Source organism: Phycomyces blakesleeanus, assembly GCF_001638985.1.
Source record: "Phycomyces blakesleeanus NRRL 1555(-) unplaced genomic scaffold PHYBLscaffold_29, whole genome shotgun sequence".
NCBI classification, from domain to species: Eukaryota; Fungi; Mucoromycota; class Mucoromycetes; order Mucorales; family Phycomycetaceae; genus Phycomyces; species Phycomyces blakesleeanus.
Window position 1 is genome coordinate 511734 of NW_017265162.1, and position 20026 is coordinate 531759.

Genomic DNA, 20026 nt, shown 5'->3' on the forward strand with positions numbered 1-20026 from the left:
TGGGATCCACGATAATATTTCCTTGCAGAATATACTCGCAAGTAAAATATACAAAGGTCAATTTCAGGATAGTAGGATGAGACCACAGCCATTTGAGTGTAATGGCTGATTTCATAGCTAGAAGAATCTTGGTTGATTTGTACATTATTCGCTTTATTCTATTCGTCCGATAATTAAAATATATTTAGCTAAGCTATCCGGTCCTCCGGCTGCGTTCTTATCATAAAGGACCCTATTGATATACGTCAGAAATAACACACGGCTAAATAAAGCTAAATAAAACCTAAAAAGGTAAAAAGGTAAAAAAAAAGGGTAAAATTACATTGCAATATGTCAAGTTAAGATTGGATTGGGATTGAGTAAAATAATAAAGGAAGATTGGAAAGTTCATTAACTTTCACCAAGTAAGGTGCTTAAATGATGTCTACAAAGTGTATTATGCATATCCACTATATTTATCGGTGATGTGATTAAAGGGGCAGATAAAAAATATTTTGACATAAAGTAAAATTGTAGAATTTTGATTGTTTGCAACATAGGAACATCGTGAAAACAAAGGGACTAATATGGATACCTAGATAAATAAGTACAAAGATATTTACCCAATAGTCTCTATAGTCTCTATAGTCTCTATAGTCTTTGAATTGGACGGTCAATGTGAATAATTTATTTGTTCAGATCTGGTAGTAGCTTTTACCAACAAGAGTAAAAACAACAAAGTAATATCTTAGGAATGTATAGTATAAAACGATTATTTGGGCTTATTGTATTAAAGGAATATACTACTCCGGCTATTGGGAGTACGCTTAGGATACACATTCTTATTATTAAATAGCTCTTTCTTTTATATTAGGATATAAAAGAATAAGCACAAGGGAATGCATTGATTTTTAAGCTTGGAATCTTACAAGCCTTACTTATCTCATGATTATTATTATATTTTTGGTAGCCTGTATGATCCAAGAATAATTGACTTGATTTTAATATAATTTATCAGTTGATATCCTTATTCTACTCTGTTGGAACTTGCACACAAATCAATCGATCGTTATTTACAAATGTACCATGTACCAGCATCATCAAGCGACTGACTAAAACAAACGATCATTATGTTGTAATAAATTCAATCAGAATGCTGACCTTTTGGTTCTTATGAGAAGGATTGCATGATGACAGATGATCTATTTTATTATTATCATTCTCATTGCTCATAGATTTTGAGTTGTATTAGACATGTAGCCATACTTACCTATATATTTATTTTATTGCTGATGTCAGTTGGCTTCTAAGGATCAAATATAGCCTAGAGGGAGAAGAGAGGGGGATCCCGGCTGTGATGTATACAGTGATACAATCACATTCTGTTCCCAACACAAATATATATATATATGGAAAAATCAAATGCATACTAGTGCTTCTTTAACCAAAAAAAAAACAATTATAAAAGGGCACTTTCAAGGCAGTCATTAAAAGTACATTGGTTGTCTTGTCATAAAACCCAATACCTAGTAGAGTATTAAAAACTTAACTTTAAGATAATAATAATATTTTGGAGAGGATCGCCAAAGTCTTTCATCTTTGATATTTTATATCGTATTAAACAACCAAAAAAAATTGATGCAACAGTGAATTTCAAGAAGATATATATAGAAGGGGGGTAGTTGCTATGTAAATAACAAGCCATTGTGAGTATACATATTCTTTAAACTTTCTTCATGATTTCGGTAAAGCAGGGCATGGGTGTGCTCTTTATTTCTGTATTCTTTAATTTTGTAGCAGCAGGGTTGTCATGCCAAGATACACCTTACCACACCACCCCCACTATTCTCCTTCTTCTCTTTGGATTGGTCCAAGAACAATAAAATACAGAAAAAGTCGCACAAGCGGGATTGATCTGAGAAAGATAGAGAGGGATTGGTTGTTGTTGCGGTTGTGGTTTTGATACAAAGATCCTATATGGTCTCCTTTATGTTTTGTTGTACTCCTCGAGAAAGGGAGTATAATGGCGAGTATTTGCCTTGTAATTCACGTGCCAATTCAATAGAAGTTAAATATATGAAGAAGAGTATATATTAAAAAAAAGAACAAGTGTATAGTCTTTCTTTCTTTCTCTCTTCTTTGCTTCAAAAAAAAAAAAGGTCAAAAAGCAAGTAGAATTATATTTCTTTTTAGGTTATAGTTGTGGAGACTTTGTTGTATCACATCCTGAGAGTACAATAGAATAGTAAAAGGGGAATTGCCTACACCGGAAAAAAAAGGGAGATCATCAGACATGGATATCCGGAAAGTGCCATTTTACTCGAACTTCTTGTTAGTTAGTCCACGGGTCTCTTACACACAGTCTGTCCACATGAGTGCACCAACAAAGGGAAGGAGAGAGAGAGAGAAGGGGGGAAGATCAGACTTACAATGGCATTTACCAAGCCGTACTAAGCAACAAGAAAAAAATTATTAAAAAAAAATAACCCTTTTTTTTTCTTTTTCTTATTCACCCTTCCCCCCCTCTTTCTCTCTTTCTCTTTCTTTCTCTTTGATCAAAGGTTGTGGCTACACTGTCACTGATCCTTCTCTTCTTCTTTAACGCCCTTTGATATATGAATATTTAATGTTCCCTTTATCCGACTCTTCTTTTATATCCAGCACAAAAAGGCCAAGAGCAGATAGTGGTCATGGACCAAGTATGGCTACCAACCTAAATATACCGTCGTGGCCAACCCCCACCAACACACCTTCCACGCCACCAAAGAACTCCTTTCCTATAACCCACAACAGTATTTCGTTTACCGAAGAATCAATCAAAGACAACATGTCCCTTCAGTCAGCATATTCTGGAGAGTCATCTGGCCGGCCATCCCTTGCAGGCTCCTCCAGTATGTCTGTGCGAGTGCAGCGGTTCCATTTTGGCACACCTGGATCGTACTATTATCGCTCATCATCCACACCCTCACTCGCTCCCGACACATATTTTTCGAACACAAGTCACATATCACATGGCTCCGAGAGACCGAGCTCATGGACCAAACTACGCACAAAGGCACAGAGTATCAGAAGTGGACAGAGCAGTCGGCAGACCCATCGATCATGGCGTCTAAGGCGAGTTAGTTTGCTGATGGATCAACATTTGCCAGATTTTGAAACCCAGGTCTTCTGTCCCACATGTGAGAAATGGATCCAGTCTCGAATTCGCTACCGTTTAGGGTCCATGGCATGGCTTGTGTTCTTTATATTGTGAGTAATCTGTCTATGATAACAGACAAGATATATATATATATATATATACAATTCTTTCTTTCTTTAAATTCTAATTGCTTGTTTCAAAAATCATCATAATCATTAACAACAACACCAACACCAATAAGACTAATGTGTACAGTCTTTTTGTTTTGGGTTCCATTTTACGTAAAATATTTTAAAGGTAATTTGAGTTATCGGCAAGTTAATAAAACCAAGAAGTATATAATGATATTGAATACTTTATTTTATTTTTTTAAATTTATTTGTTTGTTTGTTTGTTTGTTTATTCCCAAGATGTCGTCCATTACTGCCCAGCATGCGGAACAAAGATAGGCAGACACTCGAGGATTTGATTGATTTGCTTGGATACTTCAATGCAAGAAGCATACTTTGCAGAACCTGTATTTCGAATGCTTAGCCATGAAACCATCCTTTAACTGATGAAAACAACAAGAACAACAAAAAGGGCCTGCTTACACATACAAAAAAGAGACAGAGAGAAAATGATGTATATATATATATATATATATATATATATATATATTTCAATGTGTATTATGCTACAGATAGAGAAATGTAAACATTTAGTCTGATCACACTTGTCAGATAGATCATAATCATAATAATTCCTACCCCCTCCCCTTTATTTTTCATTTTGTGTGGCGAAAACGCCAATATTCGCAAAATGGAAATTATAATAGTCTATTTAATTGATAACAATGACAATGACAATAACAATAGCAATAGCAATAATATTATTAATACTTTATTTAATATATAAATATAAATATAAATATATATAACTACCACGTTTAATAATCTTGTAACCCAAGAGATACCTGTAATCTACCAATAGCAAAAATCCTCTAACGTGGGTCTGGTTCAATTGCTTTACTTTTTTGTTGTTGTCGTTGTTGTTGTTGTATTTTGTTTTGCTTAGTATTGGATTCCGATAATTGATTTTCCATGTCAATCAAAAGAAAATGACTATCAACCTTCATATTGCCTTTAATGGAAATCACTAGAGAAGCTCTATGCAGATCTACAGGTTACGATATGTGTTTATTTGATAAAGAAGTATAATACTTGCATCTTTTCGTTATGTTTCTATTACTCTTGAATAAATAAAGAACCAAACGCTAAACTGTAATGCTAGTAATGATAACAATCAGATTCTGCTTGAATAATAATTTCTATACTTGTCCTTTTGTGTATATATATATTACTCTATAGAAACCTTTGCTATTCTTAGAGAGAATTGCCTGTTGAATGCCTAAACAATAAAAAGAAAAAGAGTTTGTTACTGAATATGTGATACACAATTAATAAATATATATTTTCAGATTGTGTACGCCCTCTTATTGGCCAAAAAAAAAGGCCAATAAACTGTCTGAGATCCACATAGAATTGCGGAAAACAAAAATCTGTTCATATATGACAGAATGTCTTTTATTTGTTTTATGTTTTATACAATCCTTTTTTGGCAGCTAATAAACACTACTTGTATACACTATACTTGCAGCAATAATATAAATAAATAAGCAAGAGCTGGGCCCAGTCCGTTCTACAGTGATACAGAAATAGAAGAAGAAGAGAGAGAAAAAAGAAGATCTTGGCTATTATCATACTAAAGTGGTACTGTATATCATGCATTGCATTTTTCATTTCATTTCAATCTAATAAAAAATTGAAACAATTCTAAAAAAGCTTTAGTTGGCTAGTAACAGCCCTAACAAAATTCAAAATATCTTGCCGATATTTGTCCAAATACATCATCTTGGATAATTTGTTTGGCTATTTAAATATCCATGGTAATAAAACAAAGACAGTCCCCAGGGGTTCTATGCCTGATTATGTAATAGAAAAATAAAGTATAATTTGCATTGATAGAATTTATATATAAAACCAAAAACCAAAAAAAAAAAAACTAACTAAAAATGAACATGTTTTAGTAAAGGTAATAAAGAAATGTATGAATTATAGCTTGGTTTTTATTGACAGCTCTTATTAGATCGCTATGTTTGTAAATGTACAATGTGCTATATTATATATATATATATATAAAATGCTTTGCCTTGGATCAAAAATATATATATTTCCTCCTTGGAAACAGCTTAATATTTGAGGGTTTGGAATTTTATAGATGTATATATTATATCAATTCAAGCTTTGAATATGTACAGAATACAACTACCGTTTAACAAACGGTAAGGACTAGCTGATATTGCAGCAAGAGTAATACTTGCAATAAAGAAACTCTTTATACTATCTAATCAATTGTCGAAATGGAAGACTAGACTTGGTTTAATTTTCCTGCCACAAAAAATATCTCGGAACAAAGGGCCTATTATCTTTATAGTATCATTCTGTTATTATTATTGCGATTTACGAATGTTTCTCTTTTTGATTCATTTCATTCAATCATATTACCCACAGTACAGTAGGAGGCTTATTTTGTGTAGGTGTTTGTGAATCAGCCAGGTAACAAGCCTTTTTTCGTTCTTTATCTTTTCGATCGGGATACAAGGGCTTAATAGTTACTTTACTTAGTATCTTGTGGATAAGCCAAGAATTGTTTTATTTAGGTAAACCATTCTTGCTGCAGTATTGATATCAATCAATCGAATGCTTATTCTCTTGACAGTTATTTTCAGAGTTTCTATACTTGACCCAAACCTTGTTTAATTGGCTAGATCCGGAGATCCCGGTGAATATGATTTCAAAATAAAGCGATGCGAGTATAAAGATAATATTAATGAGCCGGAACTGACCTATCCAAGCCAACACTCATACATATATACATATATAGATGTACATAGATATTGGTTTTTATCTTGTTCAGGGAATTCACTCGGGAACCTAAATTCCATTCGACCTTAATATTTTAATTATTTATTTATTTTTCCATTTGTTGGCAATACAATATACTATATATATAAAATACATATATAAATATCATATATAGAAAGAAATCAAGAAGAGCATGTCAAAGTGTACAAATTTATGACACTCTTTTATATATGTATATATATAAATAAATAAATTCGATGCCGAATGTAAAAGATGACATTTGCAAAGAAGCTACATCTTGAACATGACTGATGAAGATGGGGTCATACAAAATACTTTAAAAATAAAATAAAATAAACATAATTAATGTGGTATGTTTTATTATTAAAATAAATAAATAAAATAAAAAAAGGGGTGCAAGCGGGCTAAGGTTGGGTGACAGCCAGTACAGCCCTGGGTGTCTTCCGCTTGTGTGCTTCCGAGTCCACATCCAGAACACTTTTACTTACCTTCCAAAAAGAAAATGGTTGTCGACGTCATTCTTTGCCCTTTCTATTTTTTTTTCTCTCTCCTCCTATCCCTTTTGCCTTCTCTCCGACATAGATCGTTTTATGATGTCTTGGCTGAGATAGAAGTTAATAGGAAGGGGTTAAAGGGGATACTATTATTATCTGAAGGAGGAGGGGGAGGAAGATGATACAAGGATATAAGTTTTGCATTACAAAAATATAAAAAAACCCAATTTCTTATTCTTCTTCTTTTCTTTAATAAAAGATCAAGTACTATTATAGAATTAGGCCGAGAATACAAGACCTGAAGCAAAAATAGACATATTTTTTCTAGCGTACGAACCTAAAAGATTTTTGAAGCCAAAAAGGGCTGCTTGGTTTGGTTCCACGTCTTTGTATATGGATCGGCCCATTGGCGACAGGCGAAGAAGAGCCAAAGCGCCACACCACGTGCAAGACGCGCCCATAAAAGAAGGCACAGGGAGAGACAGACACACACATACACAGAGAGAGAGAGAGAGAGAGAAAGGGGGGGTGATAGGATGATATGAGATGAGCTTACCTGGGCCGGGAAGGAATAAAAATAGACTCTCTATAAAAATATATATATAAAAAAAAGGACCGCTAAATTTGTACCTTACTGGGGCGATCTTTGCATGCTTTTATTTTGACGGCCGCCCCGACGCTAATAAATGGCCCAGAAGAAGCTGGCCAAGCTCCTTTCCTTCTCTCTCTCACTCTCTCACATTCACTCTCTTTCTCTTCAATAATGGTCGTCGTCAAGAACATTTGCTGCATTGGTGCCGGTTATGTCGGTAAGTACTCTCACCCGAGTTCCTCGGGCCAGAAATGACTTTATTTCTTTCTTTGGGCTAAAGTCAATTGTTGATTGATAGGTGGTCCCACCTGTGCTGTCATTGCCTACAAGTGCCATGATATCAAGGTCACCATTGTCGACATCAACCCTGAGCGTATCGCCGCCTGGAACTCTAGCAAATTGCCCATCTATGAGCCCGGACTTGACGAGATTGTGTTTGAGCGCAGAGGCAAGAACTTGTTCTTCTCCACTGACGTCGATGCCACCATCCAAGAGGCCGACCTTATCTTCGTCTCCGTAAACACACCCACCAAGAAGACTGGTCTTGGTGCTGGTATGGCTGCTGATCTTGCGTAAGTATTATGAGGAATAAGAATAGTATCCAGGCATTAAGGAATAAGAGAGTGTTTATTATGATTTATTTCTCTTTGCTGACAACCGATTATGTATGTGTTTTCTTTTTCTTTTTGTTCAGTTACATCGAGAGTGCCACCAGACGTATTGCCGAAGTTGCCACCAGCCCCAAGATTGTGGTTGAAAAGTCTACTGTGCCCTGTCGTACTGCCCAGAGCATGCGCACCATCCTCGAGGCCAACTCCACCAATGAGATCCATTTCGATATCCTCTCCAACCCCGAATTCTTGGCTGAGGGTACTGCCATCAAGGATCTCTTGAGCCCTGACCGTGTTCTCATTGGTGCTCTCCAGACCAAGGAAGGTTTGGCTGCCCAGGAGGCTCTCGTGAATGTCTATACCAACTGGGTCCCCAAGGAGCGTGTCATCACCACCAACCTGTGGTCCTCAGAGCTCACCAAGTTGGTAAGTTTTTCTTTTATTATTATTGATGAATTTTAAGGGTGGAATATATCTACATAAAAAAAAGGGGGCGTTCGCTTATGTGATATTTATATATATATATATGTATAAACGAAATCATAGGCTGCCAATGCTCTCTTGGCTCAGCGTATCTCTTCCATCAACGCCTTGTCTGCTATCTGTGAGGCTACCGGCGCTGATGTCGATGAGGTTGCCTATGCTTGTGGTCTTGATAGCCGTCTTGGCCCCAAGTTCCTCAAGGCCTCAGTCGGCTTTGGTGGTTCTTGCTTCCAGAAGGATATCCTCAACCTTGTCTACCTCTCTCACCAGCTCAACCTTCCCGAGGTTGCTGACTACTGGAAGCAGGTCGTGACCATGAACGAATACCAGAAGAAGCGTTTCGTACGCACAATCATTTCCACCCTTTTCAACACCATCACCAACAAGAAGATCGCCGTTCTCGGCTTTGCCTTCAAGAAGGACACTGGCGATACCCGTGAATCTGCTGCCATTACTCTTATTAAGGACTTTATTGATGAACGTGCCCAGGTTGCCATTTATGATCCCAAGGTCTCTTCTGAGCAGATCTTCATGGATCTGTGCGAGCCCGGTGTTGTTGATACCCGCAAGCAGGTCGAGAAGCAGATCCAGATTTGTTCAAGTGCTTATGAGGCAGCAAAGGATGCCGATGCTGTTGTCATCGTAACCGAGTGGGACGAGTTCCGTGACGATCAGCTCGACTATGAGCGTATCTACAAGAACATGCACAAGCCCGCCTTCCTGTTTGATGGTCGTCTGTTGGTCGATGCTGCTAAGCTCCGCAAGATCGGTTTCAAGGTCAATGTGATTGGCAAGAACGAGCTTGCTGGAACTGCCTAAGCCAAAACAGATAAACTCCGTCCTTTCCCCCGTTCCCAGAAAAAAAAACCAAAAAAAAAAAACACGCACAGAGAGAAATGATTTGCCCATCATTCAAACATCATCAACCCTTCTTCCTTTTTGTTAAATTTTTTTTTCTTGTTGTGTATTTATTTCTCATCAATTCCTTATTTCTCGACTTCAAATGTCACCATTCCACAAGCTCAAAAACACACATCAAACGACGAAAAGTCCTATATATTTCTTCTTTTTTTCTCTTATCTCCCAAACCTTGTTATTCAAATCTTGGAATAAAAATATCAATTAAAGCATCCGAGTTCATTCAAATGTGTGCTACACCGCTCCTTGAAAATATATATATATAAGAAAAAGAAAAGATTCAAATAGGGCGGGCGGGGTGATCAAACTGCAATAAAAGATCCGCTCTCCTCCTCCCTCTTTATGTCTTTGTTCATTCTGGTCGTTCTTCCAGGGGGGTGATGATGATGGAATAGTTTTTTTTTAGTTGGGTTAATTTTGATATCATTTTCTTGAATTTCAGAAAGAAAGAAAAAAAACTCCCAAAATATCCCGGTCAAATTTGTATACAAAATAAAATAAAGTCTATCTACTACATAAAACTTTAGATGATCCTCATTATCCTATTTGAGGTGAATACCCGACAATTTTCTTGAAAGAAATAAAATATTGTCTCTCTCTTTTTTTAAGCAGATAAATATTCTTAATATTTATTTTCCCTTATCTTTTGTGTACTCTACCACTGATTCATTCACTGATTCATTCATGCATGCGTGCATTTTGGGTCAATCTGAACTGTCTTCTGTGTGCCTCAAAACACACATATTCCCGATGCCTGCTATACAGTTACGATCAAGATGTATGCCAAAATACTAAGCTTTTTTTCTCTCTTGTTAATATTACTATTATTGCTAGTCTCGTCTAGTCTAGTTGTGCGACAAAGAATATAAGCTAAAAAAAACCTGGAATATTTTTAAATTACTTTTTCTCTTATTTTTGCTTCTCTTCTTGAATCAAGAAATCTATATATATATATATTCGAAAAAGCTGTAATATTAAATATCAAATATTTTAAACAAGGGTTTCAATATAGGGTACTAAATTTCAATCTTTTAACAAAGTACTACTACCAAAGATACCTAAGCTTGATCTATTGGACTTGCTAGTTATAGCAGAAATACATAGCTTTCCGTGTCACCAATTAAACATATATTTATACGTTTATTTTGAATATTATAAATTGTTTTTATTAATGCAAAATTATATATGTTACTATCAACATAAAAGAAAAGCTATATATATATATTGGTTAAATTAATGAAAGGTATTTATTCAAAATACGGTATCTACACAACTCAGCACTTCTTGGCGTCCAATTTTTTCTCAAGATGAGGCACCGAATAGGAGTTGGAATAGCAATGGAACAGGATAGACCGCAAGGAAACCAATACCTTTTTTTTTTTCGTTTTTCACCAAAACAAAACAAAACAAAAAAATAAAGATGTTAACAAACTTGATTGATAAGATGATTTTATATCGAATTCTAAAGAAAACGTTTTTTTTTTTTCATTTCTTTACCAGCATAGACAATCAGTTTGGTCACAATATCAATGTCATAACGCAAAGGCTCGTCGTCAGAAATATCTTCTTCAGGAACCTTTTCGTCAAGCTCACGTCCTTTACGATTATGACATTGTTTAGCCTCTGCTACTCTACGTTCATGTAGATCTATTGGAGACTGCATCCCAACATGGTCTGACTCGGCCATCGAACTTGTCAGACCACGCAAATCAAGTACTGATGGAATAGGATGAATGCTTTCACTCTTGAGACTCTTGTAATATCTATTTTCAAAATAAAGTAAGAAATCATACCAACCTTTTCTTTTCTTGTATATACTTTACCTCGCACCAATTTCAAATTTACGATGTGGAAGGTTAAATGCCCTGTAAATAGGAGGCAATATTACATAGCACGCTTTCTTACAGGCCATTCTCCAAACAAACAGCACAGATACTCCCAAAACCATCTTTAGAAGAACAATCAAACCAGCCTTCAGACCAGTCTGTTGAGTAGCAGTGGATGTCAGAGACATGACACATATATCAGTGTGTTGGCATAGCCAGCTTCCAGGAAACAGACCGATCAATACACCCATAAAGCACACACTGACGAATAAACCATTAAATTAGTTATCCAACCCATTTTACATATATACTCATCATTTACCTATCCTCAAAACACGGACATCTCTCAAGAGGGTCAGGACTATACAGAAAGAAAGCAAGAAATGTTTAGTTTTTAGAGCCTTTTCCTTTTTTTAATAATATATATATATATATATACTTTTACTTCTTTCTAAAGTACACCTTGTTAATCAAGTCACAATAATCAACTTACTGGATCCCAACAAGTGATAGAAAGAGAGGAATTGTAAGAAATACTGTGGAAGAAAAAAAAAAGGCATAAATAAATATATATATATATATATATATAAAGAAGATACAGTGTGATATAATATTAACTTACCCCAGTAACCATCATCAGTAAAAAGAGAGTCGAATTCAGCTCTAAAAGTCCACTGGGTCCAGTAGAGTGCATAAGCCAAGATAGTACCGCCAACAACATCTGATAACCGATATTGAGCATTTCTTGATATGAGGATAGGTATTCTGTTTTGTCTGTGTACCTACCTGTCAAACTATGCATCCCACAGTAAAGTCTACCAAGTACTACACTGGCAACATATACTGCACAGCTAGCCACGCACACCATACGAGCAGTTGATTCTGGTGCAAATGTATCACATGAAACTGCAAACAAATATAACCCTACAGAGACTGAATTTGTTGCATGTGTTGAAGGGAATCCATATTCAAGTGCAACTGATGAAGACATCGACAGACGATGAACAGGAGGTGAAAGGGGACGAGGTAAGCACATAAAATCCTATTGACCATACACACACAAACGTATATATATATATATATATATGAATATAAAGACACGCACATCCAATTGTCAGTTTTGTTATTGACAACAAGCGTCTGACTCTTTCATTCTTTTTTGCTTATCACCTTTATAAAGCCAGACCAAAATACTCCTGCTGCTGTCAGGCATGCAACCCTATCCAAGTCATACATAGCATATCAGATTACCAAGGTACAAGAAATAATATATATATATTTACCCTCTACCAAGCTCAGCATTAGCAAACCAGATGATAATGGGCAAGAATATCATAAAAAATGTGTGTGTACCGAGATTAGCAGTCCAGAGAAAGTAAGCATCCCACCATGGAGTTCTGATGCGTTTCTAGGATGAGATGAAGAAGGAATGATTAAAAGAAGAAAAAAGAAATACATAAAGAAGTGTCGGACTGCTTACCTGGATAGCTGCAAGTACAGGTGTTTCTGCACGTACTAGAGGTAAGAGAGCTCGGCGCATCTTAGCCCGAAGTGGATCAAGTGCTCTGTCATAGAGTTTTCCGTCAAGAGTTCCGGCATCAACACTATCGATCGACTTGCTCGTCTTTGCCATAAGTAAACTTTTTATATATATAAATATTTATTATTATTATTATTATTTATTTATTTTAGGAGAGAATAAAATAAAAAAGAAAGAGCAAAATGGAGTTATCTTTATTTGGAATTATCTATTTGTGATACAACCTTTGTAAGTGAATAAGCGTACTTGAAGAGGTTTCTTTTCTTTTTTTTCTTTTTTTTTCTGTGCGTATGTGCGTGTACAACCATATTCCCAAAATAAGGTGTCGGAGTAGCAAGAGCCATAAGTCGCCTTTTATGGACTACATGTTCAAGTGAATAATGGTAAAGGTATATATATATATATATTATAACGTCTTTCTATGTCTTGCGCACTGTGGTATTTAGGCGATTCAATAATAGCTTGGGAATAAATGAAATTAATTTTCTTTTGGTAAAAGTAATCCCCCTAAATATGAAGGGGAAAAAGAAGAAATATATATATATATAAAGAGGTATCCCACAAGGCATGACAGGAGAGGTAGTCAGTGTGAAAGTAAGAAAGCATCGAGAAAAGAAAACCTATACCAAAGCAATCAATACAGCTGGCAAGAAAGAATACAGCAGGTAGAAATAACATAAAAAGATTCTTATTCAGAGTAAATACATCTGTCTACACTCTAATATAACAACCCCTTTGTCCACAGATCACAAAATATAGTAATAGCACATGGGAGGGTTCTGGGGTCATGTAGTTTTACTTGGGATCTCACTTGTCGAAATTAACATACACAAAAAGCAATAATAGTTAATAGTTAATACGGGTAAATGCTTTGAACCGTTGGTATGCCATGGTGCAGTAATTAAATGATCGATTTACAAAATTCAAGAGTTGTACGGTATGTTGGATTTTAATAACAAATTAGAGGAGTAGCTAAGCGTCTTATCCAAAGGGACAGACAGAATGTCAGAACGCATGTCATTCCGCCACTATGGAATCTTCAATCGCATAGGCATCACCAATTACAACCTATGACTGACTTTGTGATTATGTCTTTTATTATTAAACGCTTCAGCAGATTGTTTTTTTTTTTGGTTTGCTTTGTTCGCTTCTAAACACCTTCAAAAAGGAATGTGGAACGTTGATGTCATTATTCCAAAAACAAAAAGCAGCTTGAATGAAAGCATAAAGTTTTCTCTGCCCAATTCCGACATTTCTTGGAAATTGTTCGGCAATGGTTGATGCTACACAACATACGGTCTTCTTATCACTTTAGATTGTGTGGACCTTGATGGAATCAATCATAATTAGGTGTACAGATTGGGAAAAATGTCTTTGACAACACTTTGCTTCCTTTTTTGCTGTACTTTTGATCTTTCCTAATTTTCAATTTCAAAGGCCGTAAATTGTATGCATCTACTAATAAATACAAGAAAAAAAAATGAAATCATAAATGTAAGCGTAAATATGTGTAGCATAAATAATGCACTAAGTGTGGCAAAGCAGTTTCTCTTTCGTTGGTCTTGAGATATTATGCTCTATAATGTACTATGCTGTAATGTCTACATACTATGTTTCATCTTGTATCTTTTTGTATATGTACTTTGGTAGCCCATTCCTTTACAAGGCATATGCATAAATAGACATACTGCACTGTATAATATCAAACGTTGAAATATATCCCTTTTAATATCAATTCTCCTGAAGGAGGAGTTACTTCTTATTTTTCCAGGCATGAATCCCACCCAAATCATTGAACCCAGTTACATTTCTTTGAAAGATCAGTATAGTTCACGTGACCAAAAGAAGACCAAATCAAGTAAAAAAAAAGTCACGTTAAAGAGAGAGAGAGAGAGTTTGGGATTTTAGCAAGTAAAGAAAATAAAAGTTCTATCTCCGCTAATTTTATCTTCTAAATCTGGCAGCCAGAAAAAAATAAATATATTAAAGGTTTATCGATCCGTTACGGACAGTCAGGATATATATATATATATTTATATTTATATTTATCATATTTTTAACTGGTGTAGCTATTGCAGCAAACATGAGGACATCATGCTCGTGCATGCCCTGTTTTTTGCTGTTGTTTTTAAAAGTGAAATAGATATACTTGATAATCGATAGACACATTAATTAACACACAACAAGGACAAGAATGATTGTAATATATTTTGGCCTATCTTTAAACAATCACACTAGGTGTTAATAATAAGATAGTTATCTCCAACATCTTGATTGTAATTGCATTTTCTACAATAAAAGTCACTAATGCTACCATTGTCAGTAAAATTATAAGCTATCTTTGAATTTTTTTTTTCTTTTTGTATATATATATTTATCAAAGCCACATTTGTTATGTCACCAGTCTTTTATACAAACTTGTATACGGTGAAATGTTGGCTGAAGGTACAAAGGGTTGATATAAGAATATACATATAATTCATATTCTAAATATTCGAGGAGGCAGAATTTATGTCTGGGGAACGAAGAATACAAAATTCACAATTGTATTTTTATTATAGATTTTCTCCCGAAAGATCAGTTAGATTCGATGCTTCCGACGATTTACTGATAAGATATCCTTCTTTTTTTTCTTTCTTTCTTAGAAATAATTCAAATCCCGAATATTTGTCTTTATATTGAAGCAATAATTTTTCAGTTTTGTTCTCTTTATCTCTTCTCATGAACGTCAAAGCAGTCTTCCAGGTCGCCAGTCTTGTACGCACCGCTACTCCTGCTCGCAATGCATATGCGGGTCTGGTGTGCCAGAAGCGCTTGATGTCAGGACAGTCGAGCGATGCCGACCACGCCCACCGTCGTTCATTTTCCACCACCACAGCATCACCCTCAGTCGTAGTGGATCAGGCTTTTGATTATTCTCTTCCACCACCACCACCAACCCTCCTTAAACCCCTGCCAATGATCGACTTTTTTGCAACCCAAAAACCTAAACCCTCTTATTGCTTCAGTCACGGGGCATCCGGACATGCCAAACGTGGCAGACAGACCAAAACCATCCAAGACAACTACTACAAGAGTCGCCAAGTAGGAGAAGATGCCTTGTTCCTGCGCCATGATGCTATTGGAGTGGCTGATGGCGTGGGAGGATGGTCGGAAAACACACCTGGTAAGATATCTGGGAAATTCAATTACAGAAATAGAAATAGAAAAAAAAAACTTTTTCATTATATGAGAGAGACGGGAACAGATCTTCTTGTTGATTGTGAAACCAAGCGGAAAATCAAATGCATGTCACTCACGGACCTCTTGCTATCTAAAGGTTCCAGTCCGGCTCTCTATTCGCGCAAATTGATGCACCATGCCTTTCTTGAAATGGAGCGATTTGACAACCTCGAAGATCCTCATTTCTGTAGACACGCCGAAGCAAACCCAGTCGAAGTCCTCCAGGCTACTTACGACCACAGCATGCGCGAGGCACACCGCGAGAACCTCATTGGATCTTCTACCGCCTGTCTGGCCATACTGCGTGCTGATGAAGTTCGTGTAGCCAACCTTGGAGACTGCGGCATTTCGATCATTCGCAACAACAGCTACATCTTCCGCAGTGAAGAACAACAGCACTCCTTCAACTACCCTTTCCAACTCGGCACTCGTTCCAGGGACAGACCCAAGCATGCACAGGTAAGAAAGTCACTTTGGTCAAATCTGCAATCTGATGAAGTTTATTAACTTTTTTTTCTTTTTCTTTTTTTTAGTCTTTTAACGTAAAAGTTCAAAAGGGCGACATCATCATTATGGGGTCTGACGGTCTTTTCGACAATGTATTCGACAGCGAAATTCTTGCCACTGTCCGCAAACACGTTTCGTCCTATATCATTCCTGGAAACGAACACAGACCTGCCCGTGTTATGGAGTTTGATCCTCAAGGTCTTTCTGATGTCCTTGCCAAACAAGCATTAGATGCAAGCGAGGATAAACGCCACATTGACTCTCCATTCCAAAGACGTGCCATGAATAGCGGCTTCTATTTCCAAGGAGGAAAGGCTGATGATATTAGTGTCGTTGTAGCAGTCGTCCAGGACAGCGAAGACTCTCCAGACCGTCGCCTTTAAGCAAATCCTTACATTCATTCATTCATTCATTCATTCATTCACAACATGCATACGTACATTCTATCAATTCATTCATCTTCCACACTCTGAATCTGCACTACAACAACTATGCAGACTGTATATAATTATAGCACTAGAATACTACTTTACTTCATTAGACATAAAAAAAAGAAACATTCATTCATTCATTTACTTGCATACTTCATATTCAGTTTTGTCTATCTTTACATCAGCAAAATATCTACACAGACACAGACACATTAGGCATTTTTATTATTCACTTCTTTAATGGTTTTCTTCCAAAGAATAAAACGATAATACTATAATACAATCTAAGCGACTCCAATTTTTGTAATTTCTTATCTAAGGTTTCTTTTTTTTGATTCTATAAAAGGAATTGTTGATGGAGACAATATAGCCCTTTTGGGATATGCACATGGAAGGGGAGTAATTATAGATTATAAGATTATATTTGTCTGTCTGTTGCTTTTTTATTGAAAATAATATATGTAGTTTTATGTAGTTTTCTCTCAATAACCTATTTAGCATTCTTATCTAATGGCATTCTTGACCAGAATCTTTGTTGTATCAATGCTTTCTTGAAGGGTTCTTCCAGACTAGTAGAGCTACTGCTGACCAGGACTCCCTTATCTTCTGCGTATGATTTACTAGAGGAAGGGACCTTAACTCTAGCAGCTTTAAGGAGCTCAACTCCAGCTCCAGTTGCAGCAAGGGGTTTGCCATGGCGGAAAGTGTCCAGCACAAAACTAAGGGGCTCTTCATAGGGGAACTGGCTGACGTTATCCATCAGAGTCTCAATAGCTTTTTTACCGCCTGGTACATATGCAGCATCAAACAAGACGGAAGCCGTGGTAGTGTAGGTCTGGGTGATATTCAAGCCATCTTGATCGCCAAGCGCAAGACCAACATATTGTACGTAGGCACCTTCCTTATCCAAGTAATCATACATCTTCTTTGCATCGCTAGTGTCAGTTCCAGGGGCAGTAAGAATAGCGACTGTGCGGGTACGGATATTCTTGGCTTTTGGATACTGATCAATCGAAAGACCTTCTGAGGTCTGGTTGGAGTTCTTATACTTATTGGCCGGTTCTTCAACACCAACACCACTGGCTACACGGACTGCCAGATTGTTGTCAACATGGTTTAGGATCTCAATCATCCGCTTGCGAACGTCCAACGACTTGGACTTTCCGATCTCAAAGCGAGCACCATCTACCAGCTGTTGTTGTTCAGGAGGTGTAAGACTGTTCCAGAACAGCTGGGCCTGACTGTAGTGATCAAAGAACTTGGCACTCTTGCCACGTTCCTTGCGGCCTTCGACCATCTCTGGGTATTCAATATAGCCGCCATCCTTTGCGTCAACCATCGATGGAGTATCGGCTTGGAGTCCATTGGGCGAGTAGGCGACCTTGCCTTTGAAAATATTGAACTGCATCTGGCCATCACGCTGGCTGTTGTGAACAGGATTAATGGGACGGTTGATGGGGAGCTGCATGTAATTGACCCCGCCCATGCGATTGATTTGGGTATCGAGATAACTGAACAGGCGACCCTGAAGGAGTGGGTCGTTGGTGAATCCGATGCCTCGGACAACATGGCCCAGGTGGAATGTCACTTGCTCGGTCTCGGAAAAGAAGTTCTCTACGTTTCGGTTGAGGGTCATCTTGCCGAGAGGCTTAAAAGGCACGAGAGACTCGGGAATAAGCTTGGTAGGATCCAAGAGGTCAAAGTCGAATTTGTCTTCGTCTTCTTCTTGGACAATCTGTACACCAAACTCATACTCTGGGTAATCTCCTCTATTGATAGCATCGTAGAGATCATTACGGTGGAAATCACTATCCTTTCCTGCAATCTTCTGAGCTTCGTCCTAATAACAGACAACGTATTTATAAACATTACAAACATTTGATGAAAAGTGTTTATGTAGTTCTTACCCAGACAAGATTTGAAAGTCCTTGAAGAGGCTTCCAAATAAATTTGGCAAACACAGACTTTCCCTCTTCATTAACCAAACGGAAGCTTAAGGACATATATAAATATAAATATAAATAAACCAATCAATACATTATAGGCCTTTGACTTTTGTGTTGTTGTTGTTGTTGCTTATATATAAGGTACTTACGTGTGAACACCAAAACCTTCTACTTGTCGGAAACTTCTAGGAATACCACGGCCAGACAATGCCCAAAGGACGGTGTGAATTGTTGCAGGCTCGGATGCAAAAAAATCATAAGCTGTTTCATGTGCTGTACCAGCTTGAGGAACATCGGTATTTGGTTGAGGCTTTCCAGCATGGATCAGGTCAGGAAACTTGATGGCATCTAAACATCACACACAGTACATCAGTAAATCAGTACATTATCACACCATCACACCATCACACCTTTTAAAGCCTAGTGCGTTTACCTTGTACAAAGAATGGTGCAATAATATTCCCCACTAAAAAAAATATGCATTGATTAATTATGTTTCAAATTACGGATGTAGTGCTAAAAAATACTCACCAAGATCCCAAAGACCTTCTTCTGTGTAAAATCGAGTTGCGAACCCACGGACATCACGGACGGTATCAGCAGAGCCCTTTGAGCCGAGTACGGTAGAGAAACGGACAAAGACTGGTGTCTTGGTACCTGGGGTTCTCAAGAACTTTGCGGCAGTCAAGTCTGACCAGTCTTCGTAGGTCTCAAAGTAACCATGGGCACCTACACCTCGTGCATGGACTACGCGCTCTGGGATCCTTTATTCATTTAAATTATTATTGTTTTTTTAAAAAAAAACAAATAGCAATGTCATTAGTACACTTATTAAAGAGAAGATGCGTAGGTAGTCAGTTAAATTCTCTTCTTTCTTTCTCTCTCTTTACCTCTCATGATCTATTTAAATGCAACAAGTCAGTTGAATGTTTGAAGGGTTCTGCAACATAAATACAAGGAACGAATACTTACCAAAATGCATGACCTTCTCACGCATCATAAAATCCTCCATAAGAGTAGGTCCACGAAGTCCAGCCTTCAGACTGTCTGTATTATTGATCTTTGTACCAAACATGGTAGTTTCCTGGGTTCCGGCATCATTAACAGAGTATTGTTCCAGCTGCTCAAGTTTTGCATCCTGTCCACCACCTTCTGTCATTCTCTTGTGAAATGGACACTGGGCTGTCACTCCAGAAGATAAGACACCAAAGACCAGAGTAATTGCATATCCAATAGTATATGCTTTCATAGTAGTGCAAGAGTAGAGAAGATGGAAGAAAAGTAGGGATTATGTTTTGACCCGAAAGAAATGACACGGTATTTATATGAAAGCGGACAATAGTATGAAATGATTTGTAAAGTGTTGTCTATTTGATACAAAAATATATAATTATTTCGGCCGTCAATAAAG

At 36.9% G+C, this 20026-nt stretch overlaps 6 protein-coding genes across 6 annotated transcripts; 4 read left to right on the plus strand and 2 right to left on the minus strand.

Annotated features, from left to right (window-relative positions):
* Nucleotides 1-2605: 2605 nt before the first annotated feature.
* On the plus strand, nucleotides 2606-3232 carry PHYBLDRAFT_151456 (hypothetical protein; the record flags this gene model as incomplete). Its single annotated transcript, XM_018432686.1, has 1 exon — nucleotides 2606-3232. The coding sequence occupies one exon, from the start codon at nucleotides 2606-2608 to the stop codon at nucleotides 3230-3232; it is 627 nt and encodes a 208-aa protein (XP_018285595.1).
* Nucleotides 3233-7257: 4025 nt separating this feature from the next.
* PHYBLDRAFT_136881 (hypothetical protein) lies at nucleotides 7258-9364 on the plus strand. The gene is made up of 4 exons (XM_018429818.1): nucleotides 7258-7348; nucleotides 7430-7703; nucleotides 7826-8168; nucleotides 8289-9364. The coding sequence occupies exons 1-4, from the start codon at nucleotides 7303-7305 to the stop codon at nucleotides 9042-9044; spliced, it is 1419 nt and encodes a 472-aa protein (XP_018285596.1). The 5' UTR covers nucleotides 7258-7302; the 3' UTR covers nucleotides 9045-9364.
* Nucleotides 9365-10290: 926 nt separating this feature from the next.
* Nucleotides 10291-12669, minus strand: PHYBLDRAFT_189030 (hypothetical protein). Its single transcript, XM_018439602.1, has 10 exons — nucleotides 12450-12669; nucleotides 12253-12377; nucleotides 12140-12188; nucleotides 11756-12011; nucleotides 11592-11690; nucleotides 11463-11505; nucleotides 11292-11330; nucleotides 10967-11230; nucleotides 10641-10906; nucleotides 10291-10513 (listed from the first exon to the last, which is right to left on the minus strand). Exons 1-10 carry the CDS (start codon nucleotides 12600-12602, stop codon nucleotides 10446-10448), a joined length of 1362 nt encoding a protein of 453 aa, XP_018285597.1. The 5' UTR covers nucleotides 12603-12669; the 3' UTR covers nucleotides 10291-10445.
* A 407-nt stretch (nucleotides 12670-13076) lies between these two features.
* PHYBLDRAFT_174248 (hypothetical protein) lies at nucleotides 13077-15094 on the plus strand (the record flags this gene model as incomplete). The annotated part of the gene is made up of 5 exons (XM_018437216.1): nucleotides 13077-13174; nucleotides 14579-14643; nucleotides 14748-14831; nucleotides 14893-14954; nucleotides 15071-15094. The coding sequence occupies 5 exons, from the start codon at nucleotides 13077-13079 to the stop codon at nucleotides 15092-15094; spliced, it is 333 nt and encodes a 110-aa protein (XP_018285598.1).
* A 136-nt stretch (nucleotides 15095-15230) lies between these two features.
* Nucleotides 15231-16954, plus strand: PHYBLDRAFT_183560 (hypothetical protein; the record flags this gene model as incomplete). Its single annotated transcript, XM_018438792.1, has 3 exons — nucleotides 15231-15675; nucleotides 15829-16190; nucleotides 16265-16954. The coding sequence occupies 3 exons, from the start codon at nucleotides 15231-15233 to the stop codon at nucleotides 16619-16621; spliced, it is 1164 nt and encodes a 387-aa protein (XP_018285599.1). The 3' UTR covers nucleotides 16622-16954.
* A 120-nt stretch (nucleotides 16955-17074) lies between these two features.
* PHYBLDRAFT_128118 (hypothetical protein) lies at nucleotides 17075-19887 on the minus strand. The gene is made up of 7 exons (XM_018429204.1): nucleotides 19588-19887; nucleotides 19506-19515; nucleotides 19147-19379; nucleotides 19049-19081; nucleotides 18765-18963; nucleotides 18577-18661; nucleotides 17075-18509 (listed from the first exon to the last, which is right to left on the minus strand). The coding sequence occupies exons 1-7, from the start codon at nucleotides 19862-19864 to the stop codon at nucleotides 17160-17162; spliced, it is 2187 nt and encodes a 728-aa protein (XP_018285600.1). The 5' UTR covers nucleotides 19865-19887; the 3' UTR covers nucleotides 17075-17159.
* Between the last annotated feature and the right edge of the window lie 139 nt (nucleotides 19888-20026).